General features: G+C 50.0%; 1 protein-coding gene across 8 annotated transcripts in view; it reads left to right on the top strand.

The window, feature by feature from the left end:
- Window positions 1–15,533, top strand: part of LOC309857793 (mitochondrial ornithine transporter 1-like) — a 30,546-nt gene extending 15,013 nt beyond the window's left edge. For 2 of the 8 annotated variants that reach the window (XM_082750554.1, XM_082750556.1), the window contains exons 3-8: window positions 4,504–4,880; window positions 7,759–7,928; window positions 8,879–9,037; window positions 10,108–10,263; window positions 14,825–14,892; window positions 15,390–15,478. In XM_082750554.1, coding sequence (XP_082606680.1) covers window positions 4,675–4,880; window positions 7,759–7,879 — 327 coding nt within the window. In that variant the 5' untranslated portion in view covers window positions 4,504–4,674 and the 3' untranslated portion in view covers window positions 7,880–7,928; window positions 8,879–9,037; window positions 10,108–10,263; window positions 14,825–14,892; window positions 15,390–15,478. Of the gene's footprint in view, window positions 1–4,503; window positions 4,881–5,620; window positions 6,580–6,682; window positions 7,274–7,758; window positions 7,929–8,878; window positions 9,038–10,107; window positions 11,343–14,024; window positions 14,143–14,824; window positions 14,893–15,389 lie in introns of those variants that run through there. The other 6 variants (XM_082750555.1, XM_082750557.1, XR_014307911.1 and 3 more) reach the window with 5 other exon arrangements.
- The last annotated feature ends 7,045 nt before the right edge of the window (window positions 15,534–22,578 follow it).

Here is a 22,578-nt window from a genome sequence, read left to right as displayed (position 1 = left end):
GTACTGAAATTTGTACATAAATGCCTATTCTGCTTACCAGAACGTATCTCTAGTGACTTTGAGGGAGAAGCCAAACACAAGGTTAGACAGACTGTCCCAATTCCTTGATTTATGAGCATATCTGTTTCCTCTTTATTCTGGAGTTTTTGTTCCATCCAAGGTTTCACTAATTTTCATCTGAGTCCCAAGCCACATAATTTTTGCAATTTCTTTAAGTCCATTGGAGGCCTCTCTTTTCTCAGTCTGGAAGGCAAGTCTTTACATGTTCTACTTCAGAGTCCTCTCCTTCATCCCCCTATAAACCTACTTCCATTTCCGACCCTGAACTTTCTTCCTCCTCTGGCTCAGAATCTTCTACTTCTTTAGTTACAATAACCTCCAAGACATCTTTGGTCATTCCCTCAACTCCATGCTTCATATTTACCACAGTATGGCATTGGAAGATGGAATCCTTTCCTCACATTATTCCAAAGCCACCTCTTCTCCCTTCTTCCGTGCCTTCAAGCCTCCTTCCTCCCTCCTCTTCTAACTCTGAGCCGTCTTCCTATTGAGGGTTTGTTTTTCCTTCCAACTGAAGATCCTTCCTCCTGAGTCTCTAAGATCTTCAGCTCCTCTGGCTCAGCAACCTTTACCTCTTTAACAAATAGCTCAAGCCATCACCAGTTTCCTCCTCAGTTCCATGCTTTGAGCTTATTAGTTTTATCTACTTTTTCTTGAATTTGTATCTTCCTCCTTCCTTTTTTCATTTTGTGGGAGTGTATCTTTCAGTAATTCTTTCATAAATGATTTCTGGCTGGTAAATTTGATGCGGCTTTACATATCTGAAAAGGTCCTTCACCACCCTTAAGGCCTAAATTCTCATTTAACTGGATATAGAATTTAAATTCAAAATCACTTTCCCTTAGAATGTTGAAGACATTAACTCCATTGCTTACTAATATTCAGTGTTGCTGATGAAAAGTCTGCTGCCAATGCAAGTCTTGCTCCTTCAGCTTCTCTGGAGGTTTGTAGAATATTTGCTTTATTCTTTAAACTGAGAGGGATATTTTTCCCATCTTTGCTTTGACCAGTTCATCCTCTGCAATGTCTCTCTTCTCTCCTGTTTCTTCTGTAGGATGCTCTGTCTCTGCGTCCATCAACTGTATTGCTTATGGCTTCTTCCCCACTTCCCATGAGTTTGTGTTTTTGTGATCCATCATGGGGTAATTCCTTGCCTTGGTTTGTCTTGTATGCTTTAGCTTCATCTAATTTGCTAGTTACTTTTTTTCTTCTAAAAATCAAATTTTCAATATCCTCAACTATTTTAGAGTGTGCTGCTTCTGTTTTCTTAATCCTGTTTTTTATGTGACTATATCTTTTATTTGTTACTACTCCTTTTTGGTACAAGAATTCTTTGGATTTTTCATTCTAAAATTTCCTTCAGGTCCTATTTTAAAAAGGATTTTAAGTTATTTACTTGAAAAAGTGAATGAGCACAAGTGTAAGTGCAAACAGTGGGGGGAGAGGCAAGAGGGGCAGAGAGAGAGAGGGAGAAGCAGGCTATCTGCTGAGCAGGGAGTCCGATGTGGGCTTCAATCCCAGGACCCTGAGGTCATGACCTGAGCTGAAGGCAGATGCTTAACTGAGTCACCTAGTCTCCCCTCCTTCATGTCATTTTTAAGAAATTGTCTTATCTTTTCAACCACTAAGTCCAGGTTTTCTATCAAGCCTTTAAACTTCTTCATGACAACTACTGACGTGTCTCTGCATTTTCAGTCTAATACCTGAGCCATCTTTTGGTCACTTTCTGTCAACCGAATTCTTTCCCTATGGTGATATTTTCCTATTTCTTTGTGAAAGTCTAGTAATTCCTTCCTTCCTCTCAACATTTTACTTTTAAGCAATCTTTTTTCCCAATGTAGGGCTCGAACTCACAACCCTGGGATCCAGAGTTGCATGCTCTTTTGACAGCCAACCAGGCATGCCAAGTCTAGCAATTTCTGACTGCACATGAGACATTGTTGATAAGTATTCAAAACAGAAGTATTTTATTTTTCTGAAGAGTAATTTTTGTTTTTTCCGGCCCGCTCAACTCTCCCAAACTAAAAAATATTATATACATCTATATATACATATCATCCAGTGAGAGTCTTCATCTTCAAGGAAGTTATTTGCAGAGCAGTATTTGTCTTCAGCACAACTGTGTCTCAGTGCCTCAAAAAGGGATCCAGCCTGAGGACACATACACACGCACGCGTGTCCCTGCGCCAAAGGCTTTGTAGTATATCTAGAAATCTGGGATTGCAATAGCTCTATCTTTGTTGTTCTTTCTCGAGATTGCTTTGGCTACTCAACAACATTTGTGCTTCCATACAAATTTTAGGATTATTTGTCTATTCTTTGAAAAATGCTGCTGGTATTTTGGTAGGGATTGCACTGAATCCATTGATTTGCTTTGGGTAGCATGGACATTTTAACAATGTTTGTTCTTCTAATTCATAATCATGGTACAATGTTCCATTTGTGCTGTCTTCAATCTCTTTCTCATTGCTGTATAACTTGCAGAGAACAGGTCTTTACCTCCTTGGTTAAGTTTATTCCTAAGTCTTTTATTCTTTTTGTTGCAATTATAAGTGGGATTGTCTTCTTAATGTCTTTTTCTGCTACTTTGTTATTAGTGTAAAAGAATGCAGCAGATTTCTGTATATTTTGTATCCTCCAAATTACTTCATTTATCAGTATTTATTTATTTGACAGAGAGAGACACGTGGCAAGAGAGGTAACACAGCAGGGGGAATGGGAGGGGAAGAAGCAGGCTTCCCTGCTGAGCAGAGAGCCTGATATGGGGCTGGATCCCAGGACCCTGGGGTCATGACCTGAGCCGAAGTCAGATGCTTAATGACTGAGGCACCCAGGCACCCTCTTCATTTATCAGCTCTAATAGTTTTTGTTTTTGTTGTTGTTGTTTGTGAAGTCTTCTTTTTGTGAAGTTCTTTTTTGTGAAGTTTTATTTAAAGTAGACTTCATGTTCACTGTGGTGCACAATGAGGTGCTTGAATTCATGACCATGAGCGTAAGACCTGAGCTGATATCAAGAGTTGGATGCTTAACCAGCTGAGCCACCTGGTGCCCCTAAGGTTTTCTGTATGTACTATCATGTCCTGTGCAGATAGTGACAGCATAACTTCTTCCTCACCAATTTGAATGTGCCGCTTCCAGTTGGCGACAAGAGAAGAATTAGGCACAAACAAGTCACTGCAAAAGATTGGGAGCAGGGGACAGCAGTGGAAAAGGACTGCTGCCCCGAGCAACTCCACAGTCTCACTTTTATTGGATAGAAAACAATAGCCAATAGGATTGATGAAGGTCAAACGTTAATCTTGTCTTGCAGACAAGCAAGAAGGAGGGTAAAGTTTATAGTTAACCAAGCACATTCATAGGACTCCTCTAACTAACAACGGGCGCTTCTGGGAAGAGAAAGGAGCGACAAGGGATAAGGGAAGCAGGCGTTTTCGTGCCACCCTGAGCTGACTGGGCGTTCCCGGATACTAGGCTTCCCTGAAGCAGGCGGCATTCAGCCCTGGGCGGGCCGGGCGTTTCCAGCTGCCCGGCTTTGGTGAAGGGGCGGCCTTCCACCCTGAGCGAGCCGGGCATCCCAGCTGCCCAGCTTCATGGTCGTATATCGTCCTTCTCCCCAAAGACCTGTTGTCAGTATATGTATTTCTTAAGGCCATATCTAAATGTGCTTGGTAACTAGTAAAATCCTCCAGGGGTTACAGTTTAAGTAACAAATTGTTCTGAGGGGCAGCAGCATGAATGCCTTGTATTTCTCGTGTGATTCCTGTGGCTAGGACTTCTAGTACCATGTTAAATAAGTGGTGAATATGGACATCTCTGTCTTGTCTCTAATCATAGAGGGAGAACTGTCAGCTTTTCACCATTGAGTATGATGTTAGCTGTGGGTTTATTATGCTGAGTTGTGTTCCCTCTAAACCTACTCTGCTGAAATCCATCCATTTCATGGTGTACTTTGTCAGATGCTTCTCTGTATTTGAAATGATCATATGGCTTTTGTCCTCTTGCTAATTGGTGCATTCCACTGATCAATTTCAGAATATTGAAACCACCCTTGCATCCTTGGAATAAAGCCTGCTTGATCTTGCTGAAGGATTTTTTTTCCTGTATTGTTGAATGCCATTCGCTGTTATTTTATTGAGGGGAATTTTTGCAGCTGTGTTCATCAGACAAGTTAGCTTGTAATTTTTTTTCTACTATCTTCACTTTTGAGGTCAGGGTAGTGCTGGCCTCCTAGAATGAATTTGGAAGTTTACTATTTTTTTTGGAATGGTGTTTGAAAGATAGGGATTAACTCTCCTTTGTGTTTGATAGAATTCACTTGTGAATCCATCTAGTCCAATTTCGTTTGTTGGGAGGTTTTTGTTTTGTTTTTTGATTACTGATTCAATGTCATTACTAGTAATTAGTTTCTTCAAATTTTTTTCTTTTACTTTATTTTTCCTTTAGATTTTATCTATTTACTGAGCATAAGCAGGGGGATCAGCAGACAGAGGGAGAGGGAGAAGCTGTCTCCCCACTGAGCAGCAGCCCAATGAGGGGTTCGACCCAACCGTGGGATCAGGACCTGAACTATCCAGGTGCCTGACGGGGCACCTCTTTGACACCTTGAAAGTGAAGATGCAGACGTTCCCTGACCTGTACCGGGGCCTCACCGACTGCTGCCTGAAGACCTGCTCCCAGGTGGGCTTCCGTGGCTTCTACAAGGGGACCAACCCAGCGCTGATCGCCAACATTGCTGAGAACTCGGTCCTCTTCATGTGCTACGGCTTCTGCCAACAGGTGGTGCGGAAGGTGGTTGGATTGGAGAAGCAGGCCAGGCTGAGGTGATTTGTGGGTACTAACAATTTCTTCCTTTGTTTATAAAGAAAACGTTGTTGCCCAGTCAAAATTTGTATGATACCTTATGGGAAGAGTGTTTCCTTTTTTAAAATAACCACATTGTTTCTGATTGTGAAGTTGTCATGTAAAACTTGCAGAATGCTGGTCAGTAATGCACCGTGAATAAGGAGGTGCCCTTACGTGCTGGTGTTCTTCAGGAAGATGCTTTTCAGATGCCCTGGTGGTACTGCTTCTCTTGTGGGCACCAGGGCTGGACGGGAGCCACAGGTGCAACTTGTGAGCCGAGCTTTGGGTTCCCCTTCATCAGAGTGCAGAGGACTGGAAGAAGCTGCCTGAGCCAGACAGGCTGGAGAGCAACTTGGAATTTTAGGAGGAGCTGGAAGCATCTGTGAAGATGCGGATGGACTGACTCTTTGGCCAAGTCAGCCCAAACATCAGACTTCGGCTTGTGCTGCGTCCTCCCTTGCATATTTATTTACACAGAGACCATAGAGGATTCAGGAACCACTGGCATGTGTAGCCCTTCCTTTTTTGAACGTTGATTTATTTTAAGTCATTGAAAATTGTATCAGGTTCATGGTTGGGCAGATAGCTGTATGGGTTGTTTCGGTAGGAACTGGAAACCCATTTGCAACTCCGGTCCACCCGACTGTAGGCCCCTTTTGTGCAGAAGTGTTCTCTGGAGACGCCTAGTGATCTCAAAGACGTGCCCTTTTGTTCGCAGGAGTTTTGTCTTCATGGATGGAACGTGTTTTTTAATAGCTTGGGACTGGGTGGAATGACCCAGGGAGATAGCATCTATAGAGGGCTGCACATGGATTCCAGGACCTTCCACACAGAAGGGGTCATGAAGAGGAGGAGGAAGTAAAGAAATAAGCAGGAGAGAAACCAGGAGAGTGTGGGATCTCATGCTAGAGACTGACAGAAAGAACACTGTAGCGACTGTCACTCTTCCTGCTAGAGGGGGACACTTTCTCTGGGACAAGATGGGACATTTAGGTCCCCTGCGACATTCCCAGAGGAGGATGCCTTATGGAGAAGATGGAGGTAGGAAGCAGCCACATGAGGTCCTGGAGGAAGTCCTCCAGCCAAGAAGCCATTCTGTTTCATGTGGTCTCACCCCGTACCCTCCTCTCCCGTCCTGGTGAGGCAGGAGGGAGCTGCGTCTTCATCCCACAGAACGAACAGTGTTTGCTTATTACCTGGCAGGGAATGGCCACCTTAGAGTTGATGGAGCTGGAGCACCCACACCTGTTCTGTTTTGTTCATCCCTCCTCATGATCTGTGAGAGCAGCAGAGCCCCTACTGTTCTGTTTAAAGGTGGGGACTCCCATTTGCAGATACTGGCTTAGGACCCTATTACTTGAGCTCATAACTGAGCACAAGACCGAGTCCCCGTCCAGTACTCTTGCCGTAAGACCAGAGTCGGGGATCTGGACTGTGTTAGGATTCAGGTCTAGAGGAAGACCTGGTCAGTAGAGGCAATGAAAGGAAAGCCCTGCTTGGAAGAGCCTACGATGAATTTCAGCAATGATACCGTAAATATTTGCATGTCCTTGGCTTGAATGCCTCCTCGAGTTCAGTTCTCTTTTGACCTTTGTCCACATGGGGTCCTAAGAGCAGGAGGGTTCAGTTACATGTTTGTTGAATGGGAGATAAGCAGCCGATTCTTACCAAATCCCATCCTGTGTCCGCTGTGGTTTCTGTTCTGGGTCTAACACCTCTCCTGCAGGTGCAGCCTGGGGCCCCACGTGCCTCACTGGGCGCCCAGGTAGGGGAAAGGACTCAGAGTCCACTGCAGGTGTGCTTTGACTTTGATGTTGCACTAGAACAGCGTGCTCATACTCAGGCCCCCGACTCTTAGGCTGAAGGGCTTCCACACCGATCGATGCCATCTTTGTTCCCACAAACCTGGCCGTTCTGGCTGCTGGTCAGCAAATTGATGAAGGGTGCCCGAGGGAAATGAAGCCTGGATCTGCAGGCTGGCTGAAAGACTGCAGAAGCCACCTGAAGCTTTGGTCTTGACAGTCCGCTGGGTACGTGTGAACCATGTTGGACAGTTTCCATTCGCTAGAACCTGAGCACCAGCAGAGTTGCATGTCACTGGGTAATGGCCTCATACCCGATTCTCTGAAATGAGAAGCAAGTCTGGAACACAAGCAGGGTCTCCCTCCTGGAAGAAAGCCTCGCTCCCCACCAACTCTTCTGGAAGCAGACAGGCTTGGGCCTGCCCTCCGTCTACCCATGGCCCCGATGCCAGGTCACCGGGGACCAGAAGGTTGGGGCTGAGATTGGAGGCGTCCCTTGATTTTCTCTTCCTGTCTGATGTCCGTTTGTGTGACGGTTTAAAAGAACCCCGGACAGTTGCTTGTGCTCGGTCTGTAAGGCTTTTGCTCACGGTTTGGGGAAAGCTTGGGAGGGGATCTCCGTAGCTGGGGAGAGGGTTGCCTCACGGGGGTGTGGTGTCCTGGTGGTTAGGTGATGCAGGCTGCTGGCTTAATAGGTGAGAGTCAGGGAGCCAGTCATCCTGTGAGCAGCTCACTCTTCCTGCCCAGTCCCGGGTGCCAGCAGGGCTCTTGTGACCGAACACAAGTCTCTATCAATACACACTTTAATGATATTTCCTAGCTGTTGGATAGTTCAGGTGAGAACAGTTGTCCTAAAGTAATAGGATCTGTGCTTCTCTGAGATTTCCTACCTGCAGAAGCCTCATTTTCAGAATTTGGGCCCCTGAGTTTCTAGAATCAGCCATTCCCTGCCTGCCCAGGGTTTAGCCAAGCCTGCCACAGGGGTGGAAGTGCCAGCCTCATCCCCAGCCCCCCATTTCCCCTGCCCTAAGCACAGCTCCCTGTCTCCCTGCAGCACAGTCTGGTCCATGGGGAAGAGCGTCCTCAGGAAGGACTGCCCCTTGGGCTTCTACCACGGCCTCTCCAGCACCTTACTCCGAGAGGTGCCTGGCTATTTCCTCTTCTTTGGTGGCTGAGAGCTGAGCAGGTCGTTTTTTGCATCAGGAAGATGGAAGGATGAGCTAGGTAAGCATTTGGCTGGGCTGGGCCGGGCCGGGCCCCACACTGGCCTGCTTATTGCAGAGGCTGTGGGGGTCTGCTAGGCACGGAGGTTTCTGGAGGTTTGGAAAGGACCTTGGCACCTTCCTCTGGGTGAACTCATGTCCTTGCTACGAGGGTGAAGCTGTGCATCCCAGACTTCTTTACTGGAGTAACATTTTAGGGGAGAATATAGAAATTACTTTCCTGTTGGAAATCACCTGTAAAGCATTTTGCAATAAGCATAAAACTTGGTAACAAATCTTGAGTGTGTTTCCAGAGGACTGAAAAGTGTCATTCTTTCTAGCTTGTCCTGTGTACCTGCTTGACGCAATCATGTCAATGTTTGGCTTGCATGAATGATTACTTGTTAATTCTCAAACACATCACTTCAGTGTTTTTGGCTTATTCTGGGGTTAGGCACGCTCCCAGGCTTAACTGTCGTGTTTAATAAGACAACTTTGTCTTTCATGGTAAAGGAAGAATCAGGGCTGTGGGGCATTAACATAATGAAATACTGCAGACTGAGAGTGTTGGAAAAAACGTGACCCGTGTTTCAGTGGCCACTGTTCTCATTCCCATGGGGTGGGGGGCGGGTTGCCATGTTGCTGGGGGCCTGCTGGTTCTGTGTGGGCCAGTCCTTCGGAGGGCAGGCCAGCAGGGCCACAGCGCCACAGTGACCAGCACTGATCTGGTCCTGTGATGAGGGGCAGACCCAGAGTGCCACATGGAACCTTGTGTCCTCTGAGCAGAGAGCCCAAAGGGGGCTCTATCCCTGAGATCAGGACCTGAGCTGAAGGCAGATGCCTTACTGACTGAACCACAGGTGCCCGAAGTATCAGCATTTTTATTTGCATCTACCTGCACCCACTACCACCTTGACCTCTGGAAATGCTGTCCTTGAGACAAAAATGCTGTTGGCTGCTTTCCTCCTCCAGGCCCTGTCCCTTTGATGTTAAGCGGTGGAGTTGGTGGGATCTGCCTCTGGCTTGCTGTATACCCAATGGATTGCGTCAAATCCAGAATTCAAGTTCTTTCCGTGTCTGGAAAACAGGCAGGATTTATCGGAACCTTTATAAGCATTGTGAAAAATGAAGGTGAGTCTGCTCATTGCAGAAATGGAGTGGGTATGTCTAGACCGGTCATTTCGCTGTAACCCTCGTGGAGGTCGATCACGTGTGTGTGGTTGCTCTCTTCCCCTGCCCCCTGTCCTTCTTCTAGCGCCCCTGCCTTCGCTTGCTTCCATCCTCAAGAATGTTTGCTGTCCTTGTTCCTCACTTCTGGGCCAGGATTCTTTGTTCTAAATAGCCCGGAGGGAACTTTAAAACTCCAGATTGTGCCTAAGGGGACAAATGCTTGGAATTCAGCACCCCTTGTTCCATAGAGTATAGATAGTATCAGAAAAGGATCTCTAACAGAACCACTAAAGGACTTAAAAGAACATGCTGCAAGTCCATAATGCTCAGACTTCCTGAAGGTGATTGGCTCTGAATTTTGAGAGTTAACGTAGGAGTATCAAGATTTTCTAGGAGATGTTTGTATAATGCCCGGATCGTGCCTCTGGTGAGTAGAGACCTGTCCTTTCAGCATCCGCTCTACATCTTTCACCTCAGGATGTGAACTTCTCGGGCTTGATTTTCCGAGAGAGCGGTCACAGGGTGTGGAAACGGTTCAGTTCATACTCCAGAGTTGCATAAAGCCTCAAAGTTGTGCAGAGCCCTTATGCCTCCCTCATCCACTTGGATCTTCATAACAGTCTGGGCAGTGCCAGCTGTGGACACAGGACTGTGCTTTTGGCCCAGTGTCTTGTGATCCTTGTCCTCCCGAATGAATCTGTGAGGCTGCTGCCCTCCTGTGTTCTGGGGCTGCTTCTCTCTGCCCAGGTGAGGCCTCGTGCTGCCTGGTCCATGTACCAGGAGTGAGTCCGGGACTCGTGTGTGGTACCTGAGCGTCGCCAAGATTTGCTGGAACACTGGATGCCTGGCCTCGTTGCCGTGAGCCTCCATCCTTCCCGTTCGTCCAGGGACACCTGGACAGAAGCCTTCCGTCCCTTGTCGGCATTCAGTGTGTTGTCTGGATCTGTCGGTGTCCAGCCCTGGGCTCTGCGGCTTCACAGGGTCTCTCTGAGAAGGGGCATCTCAGTCTTTGATCACTTCTTGTCTTCTAGGAATAACGGCCTTATATTCTGGACTGAAACCCACAATGATCCGAGCGTTCCCTGCCAATGGGGCGCTCTTTTTGGCCTACGAATACAGCAGGAAGCTGATGATGAGCCAGTTCGAAGCCTACTGAAGTGTCCTGGCGAAACGAGGTCCAAGTCTAGGCACGTGACCATGACAGTTCCTCTCAGGGTTTCATGGAGTACAAGACCAATGGGGAATTAGTTTGGTTTCATAGGAGTTCTATTTTTTTGGTCTTCCCTTATACTCTAAATCTTAAACTTTGTGAAAAGGGCCTCCATTTTATCCTATTAATTTCTGCCCATAATCGTACTGAAATTGAACTCAGTTGCTGCTCTTGGATTTGGTGGGACATTTAGGGTGAGCCGCCGGCTTTGCACAGGATCTGAAAGGCTAAATATAGTTCGTTCAGGACTTTTCGTAAACCTGTATGTGTCCGTGCAGCTTGCATGGTTACATGTTAGTAAGGCGTCATTTGGTTCCATGTTTAATTCTCAGATCTCACCAGAAAAACTCTGAGGTAACCATGTTTCATGAAGATGACTATGAGTGATTCCTTACTCTAGATGTAGGCTCTCATTTAGAACCTTAGTACATGCACTGTGTGCTATGTGGCTGAAGTTCAGTTTTTCTGTGGTGCTTGACAACTGAAATATCTGTGTAGATTTTGTAGAGGAGAACATATCCGCAAACTGGTGTGGCTTCCATGTTCACGATTTAAGTTAGGAGTAAGCCTCTTGGACTTTCCCAAGATGTTGTACTGTTAAAATAGTGCCATTCACTTCCTAGGTGGGATCATCTTGACCCCTGACACATTGTGAGGTGTGGTGAGAGCAGCACGCCCCTCACCTGTGCCAGCTCCCCTTCTCTCCCAAAGAACTCCCCCTCTGCTGGGCCTTAGGTTGAGGGAGGTGCTGAGGGGAGGGGGCCCTGCTGCTGTGTTTTGTGAAGGCCCCTGACCGCCAGCAGGCCTGCTTCTTCCGTCTCTGGGTCCTGGCCTGGGTAGGATTGCAGATTATTTCTTTGGACCTTTTTTGGCCTGCTGATGCACTTTGGCCCACTCACTCACTCACTGCCTCCACCGACCAGAAACCCTTCCCGGGAGCAGAGTGCCAAAGCCAAGAGAAGCCCTTGTTCCCTGTCTGGTGACTGAAGGAGAGTGCTCGTGGGCAAGGTTCTCTTTCAGATGGAACTGGACAGAACCGAGGGCTTGTCCTCCACAGTGAGTGATGTTTGGGGTGACCCCTTTGTTTACATTTATCTCAGGATCGCTAACTGCCATGTTTCTTATTGGGTTGGAGCCTTTTACATTTGGTACTGGCAGTCCGTGGATTTTCAGGACTGTATATAGGGGGTGACTTTACAAAGCAATGAAACAAGCCAAGTAATTTTATTTAGCTATGCCATACGAATGCACTAACCACCACCACAAAACTCCAGGTCACCTGGTGGAAGAGGGTCCCTTCTTGTCCCCACTTAGGCAAGCCTCGTCACACTGTGCTGCTCCAAGACCAGCTAGGGCTCTCTCAGAAACCAGTGTTCTTAAGCAGGCTGACTCTGCTAACATCTGTCCCGTGTGTGTCTGTCCTTGTTGGCACAGTGTCCCCCTCGAGTGAAACCTCTGGTTTCCTGAAGCTTTTTGTTCTCTGCAGAGGCTCTGTGCTAACTCTAGCCCACGTGCCAGAAGCCAGAGGGTCGGGGCAGTGAGCAGCTGCTCTTTCTGTATACTGCAGCTGTGCAAGTTGGCCCACCAGCAGCATTCTTCTTCTGCCTGGTTGTGTGGATGGGGTTGATGTAGCAGGAAACTGTTCTATTTTTTAAAAATAGCTATATTTCCTATTATGTTTTGGATAATTCTATTCCAGGGTAGTCCGATCTATTTGAAAACAAAACAAAACAAAACAGTATCATTCTGATGTACCATGATGTAAGATTCTCGAGTTGTTCAAGGAAGTATTTATGTCAGGATGTAAGGAGGCAAGCCTGTAAATTGTCCTTATGTGAGCAAAAGCATAAGAGTGTAGCAACTCAATGGCCAGGAATTTGGATGCATCTTGGAGGGTTAGGGAAGAGGAACCCTAACTGTAATCTTCTTTCAAAAAGCAAGTCTTGAAAATTGGGGTTTTCTCCTTAGTGCCAGCTAAGTATCTACCCCCCACCCCTGCCCCCTGTCCATAAGTCTGCCACCTGGTCTGCCCCTCTGGCTTATGGCTGCGTGCATGTTCAAGGGAACAGTACAAACTGTTTAGCGGCAACATGTGTTTCTGTAACACGAATTACAGCAAGTAATGTAGTCAGAGCTTTTCCTAAAGAGCCTTTACATGGGCTGTTGCACTGGTAGCTGAGACCCTTTGAGGGCTATTTGGAGGGAAAAAGAGCACCTGCATCCAGGCATGTTCATAAATAAGGATATTTTATTTATATAATATATAAATATATAAGCATATACATAATGACGTTAAGGTACTTAGAATAAAACAACATACAGCAACGTAGAGCATAGGATTCCCTGTGGACACTGGACTAACCAGTGTTTATAGTGAAAAGATGATCTTCACAGAGTTCCCTACATTTAAGTGAAGTTGGCTGGGAGCAGAGTCTGTGTCAGGGGCTGTACTTTAATAGGCAGACATTTACTTTGACTTCACGGTGATGTTACAAAGAGAAAGAATCTGCTGTAATGTCTGCTTATGTTTACCCAGATTCTCTTGTCCTCCAAGGACTGCCTGTGTAATTGAACCTTGTATCACAAGCTCAGCAGGGACTGTTTATGGGAACGTTCCTATGGGCTCAAGCCTCGTACTTTGCCAATCGGAGGTTTGTTAAATAGCTTAGAAATGACTAAGTAGCAGGGACTACTTACCCAAAAATACATAATAAACCTCATGCAATATTGTGAGGAATCATTTTAAATGTTATTTTGAACTCTTAACTTTGGCACACAGTCCCCAGGAACAGTAGTTCTCTCAACTCTGGCATACATCCTTCAGGAAAGAAAAAGGACCACTAACCTTTTATAATGTATATACTTAAGGTGTCAAAAATGTGTATGTAAATGTACTGTAAGTATACATGCAAGGAAGGACGGTTAGGAGACCTAAATGTGTGGCAGGGATGGTGGAGAACAGGATTCTAGTATCTCACTTCATCAAAATACAGCTCGACTGCAAACTCCTCACGGTAGATTTTCCATGTTTTTTTTTTTTCATGGGGATTATCGATTTCATTTCGTGGAAGGTAAAGCCTAGGAAAGAAGAAACATGTTTCAAGCACAGAAGGCCAACCAGGGTTAGTCTTAGTCCCTCTCCTGTGCCTCCGTTGGCACATACAAGTGGAAGGGCTTGGTAACATCTGGGATGGCCAATGTTGGGGCAGTCAGTAAGGCTGTTTGTAATTCCCGAAATGCTCCTTCTGCCTCAGCTGTCCACTCTACCATAGTGAGTCCTCCCTTAGCCAGTTCACAGAGAGGTCGCACCATCTCCATGCACCGCGGTATCCACAGCTTGCAGCAGCCCACCGTCCCAAGGAACTCCCTCATGGAGACCGAAGCCTAAATAAGTGGCGTGGCTCTGACAGAGCTGTGTTTGTATTGCTGACACCCGATATCCTTTTCCCTGCAGAGTCTGCAAGAGAGCTCTTGTCCCCCACAAGCAAGACCCATAGTCCTCAGCGGCTATTTCTACTATTCCCACTAACTCAGTCCTCCTTCAAGTACTAGAGAACTAGAATTCTAGAGAACTTCCAGACTCAGGAACGAATTTTTAGATAGGGAAGAAGTTTCTCTGGAATAATAATCTTTAGTTAATAATAAAAAAAAAAAGATTTCCCAGTTTAGTCACTAGAAAGTTATTTTGAAATGGGAGACTATTGATTTTGTTTTTTAAAGATTTTATTTATTTGACAGAGATCACAAGTAGGCAGAAAGGCATGCAGAGAGAGAGAGAGAAGCAGGCTCCCTGCCAAGCAGAGAGCAGAGAGCCAGATGTGGGGCTGGATCCCCAGACCCTGGGATCGTGACCTGAGCTGAAAACTCCCAACAACTAACAGTATTGATCAAGTTAAAGTTTGTGCCCCCCTCCATCCCCTGCTTGCTCCATGTTATGGGAGAATCTGTTCAATAGTGAAATGGTATGTGTGTGGAAGCAAGTGACCTCGGTGGTTCCCATACCAGATGGCTCCCCTTTGATCCCTGAAGCCGGTCTGAACACTCACTCAGTCAGTGGTCTGAAGCAGGAGCTCCACTACAAGTAGTACTGGCCTGAGCAGTGTTGCTTAATTTTGTGATTTTCAAGGGCCATGAGATGAAAACTCTCTCATGTGTGGGTATTCTTGTCATTAATACTGACAGTCAACTATCAGTGTAACTGCTGCTTGTAGAAATGGATGAGGTCTTTGGACATAAAGTGGCATTGGTCTCCGGTCAGCATGATGTAAACTAGGTTGGAGGACTATTGTCTAATTTATATAGAAAAAAAAACACCTTTCCTTAAATTTTGATAGGAATGGCAAGAAAAAGCCATTTCTTAAAGTCTCCTTTGTGTCGTGAGCGGAGGGTTATAGAGGTTAAGTGCTGTGTGTCTAAGGGCTCTAATTGTTCAACATATATAGAAAGGAGGAAAAAGGAGAAATTTTAATCTCTTTGGAATTAGTTTTTAGTATCATTTTTACTACGAAAGTTAACTTTTTTTTTTTTTTTAATTTTAGGATCTTCCTAAATATGACAACTGTCCATTTTTCTTTTGGTTCCATACATCTTTTGTACAAAATAACAGGTATGGCTCTAGTAGAAATGGCTTAATCTCCAAGATCTGTGTAAGGCAGAATGGCACTCCTGCCCTCAATTTATAGAAACCAAGAAATCCTCAAGTCCCCCATTCTTCATTATGTAAAATATAGGGTTAGTGTTGAGAACCACTGTGGCCTTATCCTCAAAGTCCATGGATTGTCATGCTGTTTCCGCATCAAGAATGATCTCTGAATGTTCACACGGAACTCAGAACCGTAACCCTAGCTAATGGGTGGATAAATGGAGAAGTTTAGTTTGCTTATTGCGGCTTCCTGGATTTATCATTTACACTTGGTCTCAGAGTGCAGCCATTACACATATAATAAATGTGAATCATTGTTTCTATTAAGTTGGAATACTGTTTACATTTTTAAAAGGCCAACATGTTTGGAGGGTATGGTACTGCACTGCTGAAAAGTGAAATATTCCCTTTTCCTTCAGAATTTAAATGTCACTGTTGAACGTGTGTCATTTGATTTGCAGATGCCAGGACACACTACGAAGCTCAGTTTTAAAGTTGGCATTCACATTCAAAAAACAGTATGTGATTGGTCATGTTTTATTAAAAAGGTGCTTGCTGATGGTCTCATAGGCCTTGTCCATAGCCAACTACTGGATGGAGTGACCAAAGATTGGCCATGTTTCTGGAATGAAGGACTTTGGGGCTATCCTGAGTATTTCTTTGTAACTGATTGGCCCTTGCACAGTAGTGCAAGTGTGTGTGCAAGGATTTGTATACACGAGGAGCTCTGAAAGAGAACGCTGTGCAGACTGGGTGGTGTGGGGGAGGGAGAGGAAAGACATGGAACACATGAAACAGAAATGAGAGTGTTGAGTCCCAAGGGCCAGAAGGCACCCCGTCTACCTGGAATGGAGTCGGTAGGTCAAGTTACTGAAGGAAATAAGCTCAGGTCTCAGGTATGATAGGAAAATATCTTAAAAGGTTCAAGAGCCAGGAAATAAGAAAAATTGTGGAAGCATGGGGGTGGGGCAATTCCTATGTGACAAAGTGGCCCGACAGTTATCACCTATAACAGTGATTATAGCTCACAAAGCAACTTCACATACATTATCTAACCTAATCCTCACAACCCGGGAGATGTGGTTTTTATTTTGCAGATATACTGAGCCAAAGATACTGACTGGCTTTGACTAGAGGCACAGAGTGCATTGTTCTTCTGCTCCACTTACTGCTTTTCAAGTAGGAGCAGAGGAAGACCTGCATATTGCCGGTCTCTCGACACTGTATAGCATGAAGAGAAGGGACAGGTAGGGAGACCACTGTAGAAATCCAGGCATGAGCAAATGAGGTGCCGGACTGGGCGTGACAATGGGAACAGAAAGGAATGGAGAGAGTGGGGGAGAGATTCCCAAGGTAAAATCAATAGGAAGTGCTGACTGGATTTGGGGGCACGGCCAGGAGAGACTCCAGGATTCTACATCGTGAGGCCTCAGTGAGAGAATTCTGGTGTCACTTGCAGAAGCAGAGGGAAAGCTCATCTGACAAATCTGGATTGACACACACAGTTCCATCGTTGGGGCAGAAGCTGTCTAGGTAGGTGTCCTGCACCTACCACGTGGGGGCTGCTCATAAGTCTGTGCGAGCGGATGGAAGAAAAAATAATAGTTTGCGGCAGGGGAATGGATGAGCAGAACCAAGAGTAGAGTATGTGCAGAGATAAGAACAGAAGTCAAGGATCGGGTCTGGGTGCGTGCCTTCCGTGGGACAAAGGGCAAGGGGTGGTGGTGGGGAAGTAATAGGAGAAGAGACACAAACCTGGAGAGAGAATTTGGAGGGTTTGTATTTCTTAAGACCTGGTAAAGCTTCTTACTGCTTTAGGATAGTCCAAGGCACTTCAACATTTTGTTGGCGGCGATCGGGTGCGGACACTCACAATGCCCTCAAGGCCCCGGTGGGGGGCGGCCCAGCACACGTGCGGCGCCCGAATGACTTCGCCGGGCGTTTTCCGGCCAATTCTCACGAGCGTTCTGCCCAAACCAGGATTGGTTTGGGCTGAACGCTCGTGAGAATTGGCCGGCGTAGGGCAGCCCTGCGGACCGCCCTGCTCTCCATGGCCCAGGGCCCTTTCTCGCCCAGGGCATGTTGCTGCCGCCAAGAAATGGCACGGAAAAGACACGGGGCACCCGGGATCCCCGGCGCAGGAAAGCTTTTCCGGATCAGAGTTGAAGGACGGTAGGCGGCCTGGTGTGTGCCTACGTCTTTCAGGTAGATGGGGCGGCCAAGAATGGGGATGACCTCATTTTGGTCATACAGGTTTATCTCACTCTGAGCGTTGTCCGAAGCACCAGGTGGCGCCGATAGAGACTGCGTGGTTGGGAGATGCGTGGGTGCGGGACTAAGGGTTTCCGATATGGAGGCCATGAGGGACAGTACCCCGGAGGCAGAAAGTTGGGGAAGCAGGCGAGCGTTCCAGACCGGACTTCGTGATGGGCCTGGCCCCATGGTAGAGCGCCAGGGATGGGACCCCTGCAGGCCGAGGATCCACGGGCGTTGTCCTCGCTGCAATGCATTTGTGGAGTGCCTCCTGGCGGCGATCGGGTGCGGGCACTCACAATGCCCTTCAAGGCCCCCGGGGGGGTGCCGCCCACCTGAAGGTGCGGCGCCCGAATGACTTCGCCGGGCGTTTTCCGGCCAATTCTCACGAGCGTTCTGCCCAAACCAGGATTGGTTTGGGCAGAACGCTCGTGAGAATTGGCCGGCGTAGGGCAGCCCTGCGGACCGCCCTGCTCTCCATGGCCCAGGGCCCTTTCTCGCCCAGGGCATGTTGCTCCCGCTAAGAAATGGCACGGAAAAGACACGGTGCACCCGGACACGCCGGCGCAGTGGAGCGTTCCCATTCAGAGTTGAAGGACGGGTGGTGGCCTGGTGTGCGCCACCATCTTTCAGGTAAGCCGGCAACCAAGGATGGGGATGACCTCATTTTGGTCATACATGTTTATCTCACTCTGAGCGTTGTCCGAAGCACCAGGAGGCGCCGATGGAGACTGCGTGGTTAGGAGATGCGTGGGTGTGGGACTAAGGGTTTCCGATATGGAGGCCATGAGGGACAGGACCCCAGAAGCTGAAGGTTGGGGAAGCAGGCGAGCGTTCCAGGTCGGACTTCGTGATGGGCCTGGCCCAATGGTAGAGCGCCAAGGATGGGACCTCCGCAGGCCAAGGATCCATGGGCGTTGTCCTCGCTGCAATCCATTTGTGGAGTGCCTCCTGGCGGCGATCGGGTGCGGGCACTCACAATGCCCTTCAAGGCCCCGGGGGGGTGGCCGCCCAGCTGACGTGCGGCGCCCGAATGACTTCGCCGGGCCTTTTCCGGCCAATTCTCACGAGCGTTCTGCCCAAACCAGGATTGGTTTGGGCAGAACGCTCGTGAGAATTGGCCGGCGTAGGGCAGCCCTGCGGACCGAACTGCTCTCCATGGCCCAGGGCCCTTTCTCGCCCAGGGCATGTTGCTGCCGCCAAGAAATGGCACGGAAAAGACACGGGGCACCCGGGATCCCCGGCGCAGGAAAGCTTTTCTGGATCAGAGTTGAAGGACGGTAGGTGGCCTGGTGTGTGCCTACGTCATTCGGGTAGATGGGGCGGCCAAGAATGGGGATGACCTCATTTTGGTCATACAGGTTTATCTCACTCTGAGCGTTGTCCGAAGCACCAGGTGGCGCCGATAAGGACTGCGTGGTTGGGAGATGGGTGGGTGCGGGACTAAGGGTTTCCGATTTGGAGGCCATGAGGGACAGTACCCCGGAGATAGAAAGTTGGGGAAGCAGGCGAGCGTTCCAGACCGGACTTTGTGATGGGCCTGGCCCCATGGTAGAGCGCCAGGGATGGGACCCCTGCAGGCCGAGGATCCACGGGCGTTGTCCTCGCTGCAATCCATTTGTGGAGTGCCTCCTGTCGGCGATCGGGTGCCGGCACTCACAATGCCTTTCAAGGGCCCGGGGGGGTGGCCGCCCAGCTGACGTGCGGCGCCCGAATGACTTCGCCGGGCCTTTTCCGGCCAATTCACACGCGCGTTCTGCCCAAACCAGGATTGGTTTGGGCAGAACGCGCGTGAGAATTGGCCGGCGTATGGCAGCCCTGCGGAACGCCCTGCTCTCCATGGCCCAGGGCCCTTTCTCGCCCAGGGCATGTTGCTGCCGCTAAGAAATGGCACGGAAAAGACACGGTGCACCCGGACACGCCAGCGCAGTGGAGCGTTCCCAAAGCAGATTTGAAGGACGGGTGGTGGCCTGGTGTGCGCCACCATCTTTCAGGTAAGCCGGCAACCAAGGATGGGGATGACCTCATTTTGGTCATACATGTTTATCTCACTCTAAGCGTTGTCCGAAGCACCAGGAGGCGCCGATGGAGACTGCGTGGTTAGGAGATGCGTGGGTGTGGGACTAAGGGTTTCCGATATGGAGGCCATGAGGGACAGGACCCCAGAAGCTGAAGGTTTGGGAAGCAGGCGAGCGTTCCAGGTCGGACTTCGTGATGGGACTGGCCCCATGGTAGAGCGCCAGGGATGGGACCCCCGCAGGTCGAGGATCCACGGGCGTTGTCCTTGCTGCATTCCATCTTGTGGAGTGCCTGTTGGCGGCGATCGGGTGCGGACACTCACAATGCCCTCAAGGCCCCGGTGGGGGGCAGCCCAGCACACGTGCGGCGCCCGAATGACTTCGCCGGGCGTTTTCCGGCCAATTCTCACGAGCGTTCTGCCCAAACCAGGATTGGTTTGGGCAGAACGCTCGTGAGAATTGGCCGGCGTAGGGCAGCCCTGCGGACCGCCCTGCTCTCCATGGCCCAGGGCCCTTTCTCGCCCAGGGCATGTTGCTGCCGCCGGAAATGGCACGGAAAAGACACGGGGCACCCGGGATCCCCGGCGCAGGAAAGCTTTTCCGGATCAGAGTTGAAGGACGGTAGGTGGCCTGGTGTGTGCCTACGTCTTTCAGGTAGATGGGGCGGCCAAGAATGGGGATGACCTCATTTTGGTCATACAGGTTTATCTCACTCTGAGCGTTGTCCGAAGCACCAGGTGGCGCCGATAGAGACTGCGTGGTTGGGAGATGCGTGGGTGCGGGACTAAGGGTTTCCGATATGGAGGCCATGAGGGATAGTACCCCGGAGGCAGAAGGTTGGGGAAGCAGGCGAGCGTTCCAGACCGGACTTCGTGATGGGCCTGGCCCCATGGTAGAGCGCCAGGGATGGGACCCCTGCAGGCCGAGGATCCACGGGCGTTGTCCTCGCTGCAATCCATTTGTGGAGTGCCTCCTGGCGGCGATCGGGTGCGGGCACTCACAATGCCCTTCAAGGCCCCGGGGGGGGGGGGGCGCCCAGCTGACGTGCGGCGCCCGAATGACTTCGCCGGGTGTTTTCCGGCAAATTCTCACGAGCTTTCTGCCCAAACCAGGATTGGTTTGGGCAGAACGCTCGTGAGAATTGGCCGGTGTAGGGCAGCCCTACGGACCGCCCTGCTCTCCATGGCCCAGGGCCCTTTTCTGCCCAGGGCATGTTGCTGCCGCTAAGAAATGGCACGGAAAAGACACGGTGCACCCGGACACGCCGTGCAGTGGAGCGTTCCCAAAGCAGAGTTGAAGGACGGGTGGTGGCCTGGTGTGCGCCACCATCTTTCAGGTAGAGCCGGCAACCAAGAATGGGGATGACCTCATTTTGGTCATACAGGTTTATCTCACTCTGAGCGTTGTCCGAAGCACCAGGAGGCGCCGATAGAGACTGCGTGGTTAGGAGATGCGTGGGTGTGGGACTAAGGGTTTCCGATATGGAGGCCATGAGGGACAGGACCCCAGAAGCTGAAGGTTGGGGAAGCAGGCGAGCGTTCCAGGTCGGACTTCGTGATGGGCCTGGCCCCATGGTAGAGCGCCAGGGATGGGACCCCCGCAGGTCGAGGATCCACGGGCGTTGTCCTTGCTGCATTCCATCTTGTGGAGTGCCTGTTGGCGGCGATCGGGTGCGGGCACTCACAATGCCCTTCAAGGCCCCGGGGGGGTGGCCGCCCAGCTGACGTGCGGCGCCCGAATGACTTCGCCGGGCGTTTTCCGGCCAATTCTCACGAGCGTTCTTCCCAAACCAGGATTGGTTTGGGCAGAACGCTCGTGAGAATTGGCCGGCGTAGGGCAGCCCTGCGGACCGCCCTGCTCTCCATGGCCCAGGGCCCTTTCTCGCCCAGGGCATGATGCTGCCGCCAAGAAATGGCACGGAAAAGACACGGGACACCCGGGATCCCCGGCGCAGGAAAGCTTTTCCGGATCAGAGTGGAAGGACGGTAGGTGGCCTGGTGTGTGCCTCCGTCTTTCGGGTAGATGGGGCGGCCAAGAATGGGGATGACCTCATTTTGGTCATACAGGTTTATCTCACTCTGAGCGTTGTCCGAAGCACCAGGTGGCGCCGATAAGGACTGCGTGGTTGGGAGATGCGTGGGTGCGGGACTAAGGGTTTCCGATATGGAGGCCATGAGGGACAGTACCACGGAGGGAGAAAGTTGGGGAAGCAGGCGAGCGTTCCACCGGACTTCGTGATTGGCCTGGCCCCATGGTAGAGCGCCAGGGATGGGACCCCTGCAGGCCGAGGATCCACGGGCGTTGTCCTCGCTGCAATCCATTTGTGGAGTGCCTCCTGGCGGCGATCGGGTGCGGGCACTCACAATGCGCTTCAAGGTCCCGGGGGGGTGGCCGCCCAGCTGACGTGCGGCGCCCGAATGACTTCGCCGGGCGTTTTCCGGCCAATTCTCACGAGCGTTCTTCCCAAACCAGGATTGGTTTGGGCAGAACGCTCGTGAGAATTGGCCGGCGTAGGGCAGCCCTGCGGACCGCCCTGCTCTCCATGGCCCAGGGCCCTTTCTCGCCCAGGGCATGTTGCTGCCGCTAAGAAATGGCACGGAAAAGACACGGTGCACCCGGACACGCCGGCGCAGTGGAGCGTTCCCAAAGCAGAGTTCTAGGACGGGTGGTGGCCTGGTGTGCGCCACCATCTTTCAGGTAGAGCCGGCAACCAAGGATGGGGATGACCTCATTTTGGTCATACATGTTTATCTCACTCTGAGCGTTGTCCGAAGCACCAGGAGGCGCCGATGGAGACTGCGTGGTTAGGAGATGCGTGGGTGTGGGACTAAGGGTTTCCGATATGGAGGCCATGAGGGACAGGACCCCAGAAGCTGAAGGTTGGGGAAGCAGGCGAGCGTTCCAGGTCGGACTTCGTGATGGGCCTGGCCCCATGGTAGAGCGCCAGGGATGGGACCCCCGCAGGTCGAGGATCCACGGGCGTTGTCCTTGCTGCATTCCATCTTGTGGAGTGCCTGTTGGCGGCGATCGGGTGCGGACACTCACAATGCCCTCAAGGCCCCGGTGGGGGGCGGCCCAGCACACGTGCGGCGCCCGAATGACTTCGCCGGGCGTTTTCCGGCCAATTCTCACGAGCGTTCTGCCAAAACCAGGATTGGTTTGGGCAGAACGCTCATGAGAATTGGCCGGCGTAGGGCAGCCCTGCGGACCGCCCTGCTCTCCATGGCCCAGGGCCCTTTCTCGCCCAGGGCATATTGCTGCCGCCAAGAAATGGCACGGAAAAGACACGGGGCACCCGGGATCCCCGGCGAAGGAAAGCTTTTCCGGATCAGAGTTGAAGGACGGTAGGTGGCCTGGTGTGTGCCTACGTCTTTCGGGT

Source organism: Mustela nivalis (genome assembly GCF_964662115.1).
Source record: "Mustela nivalis genome assembly, contig: HAP1_SCAFFOLD_1290, whole genome shotgun sequence".
NCBI classification, from domain to species: domain Eukaryota; kingdom Metazoa; phylum Chordata; class Mammalia; order Carnivora; family Mustelidae; genus Mustela; species Mustela nivalis.
The sequence above is the reverse complement of the archived record's forward strand: the minus strand, read 5'-3'. Positions and strand labels throughout refer to the sequence as shown.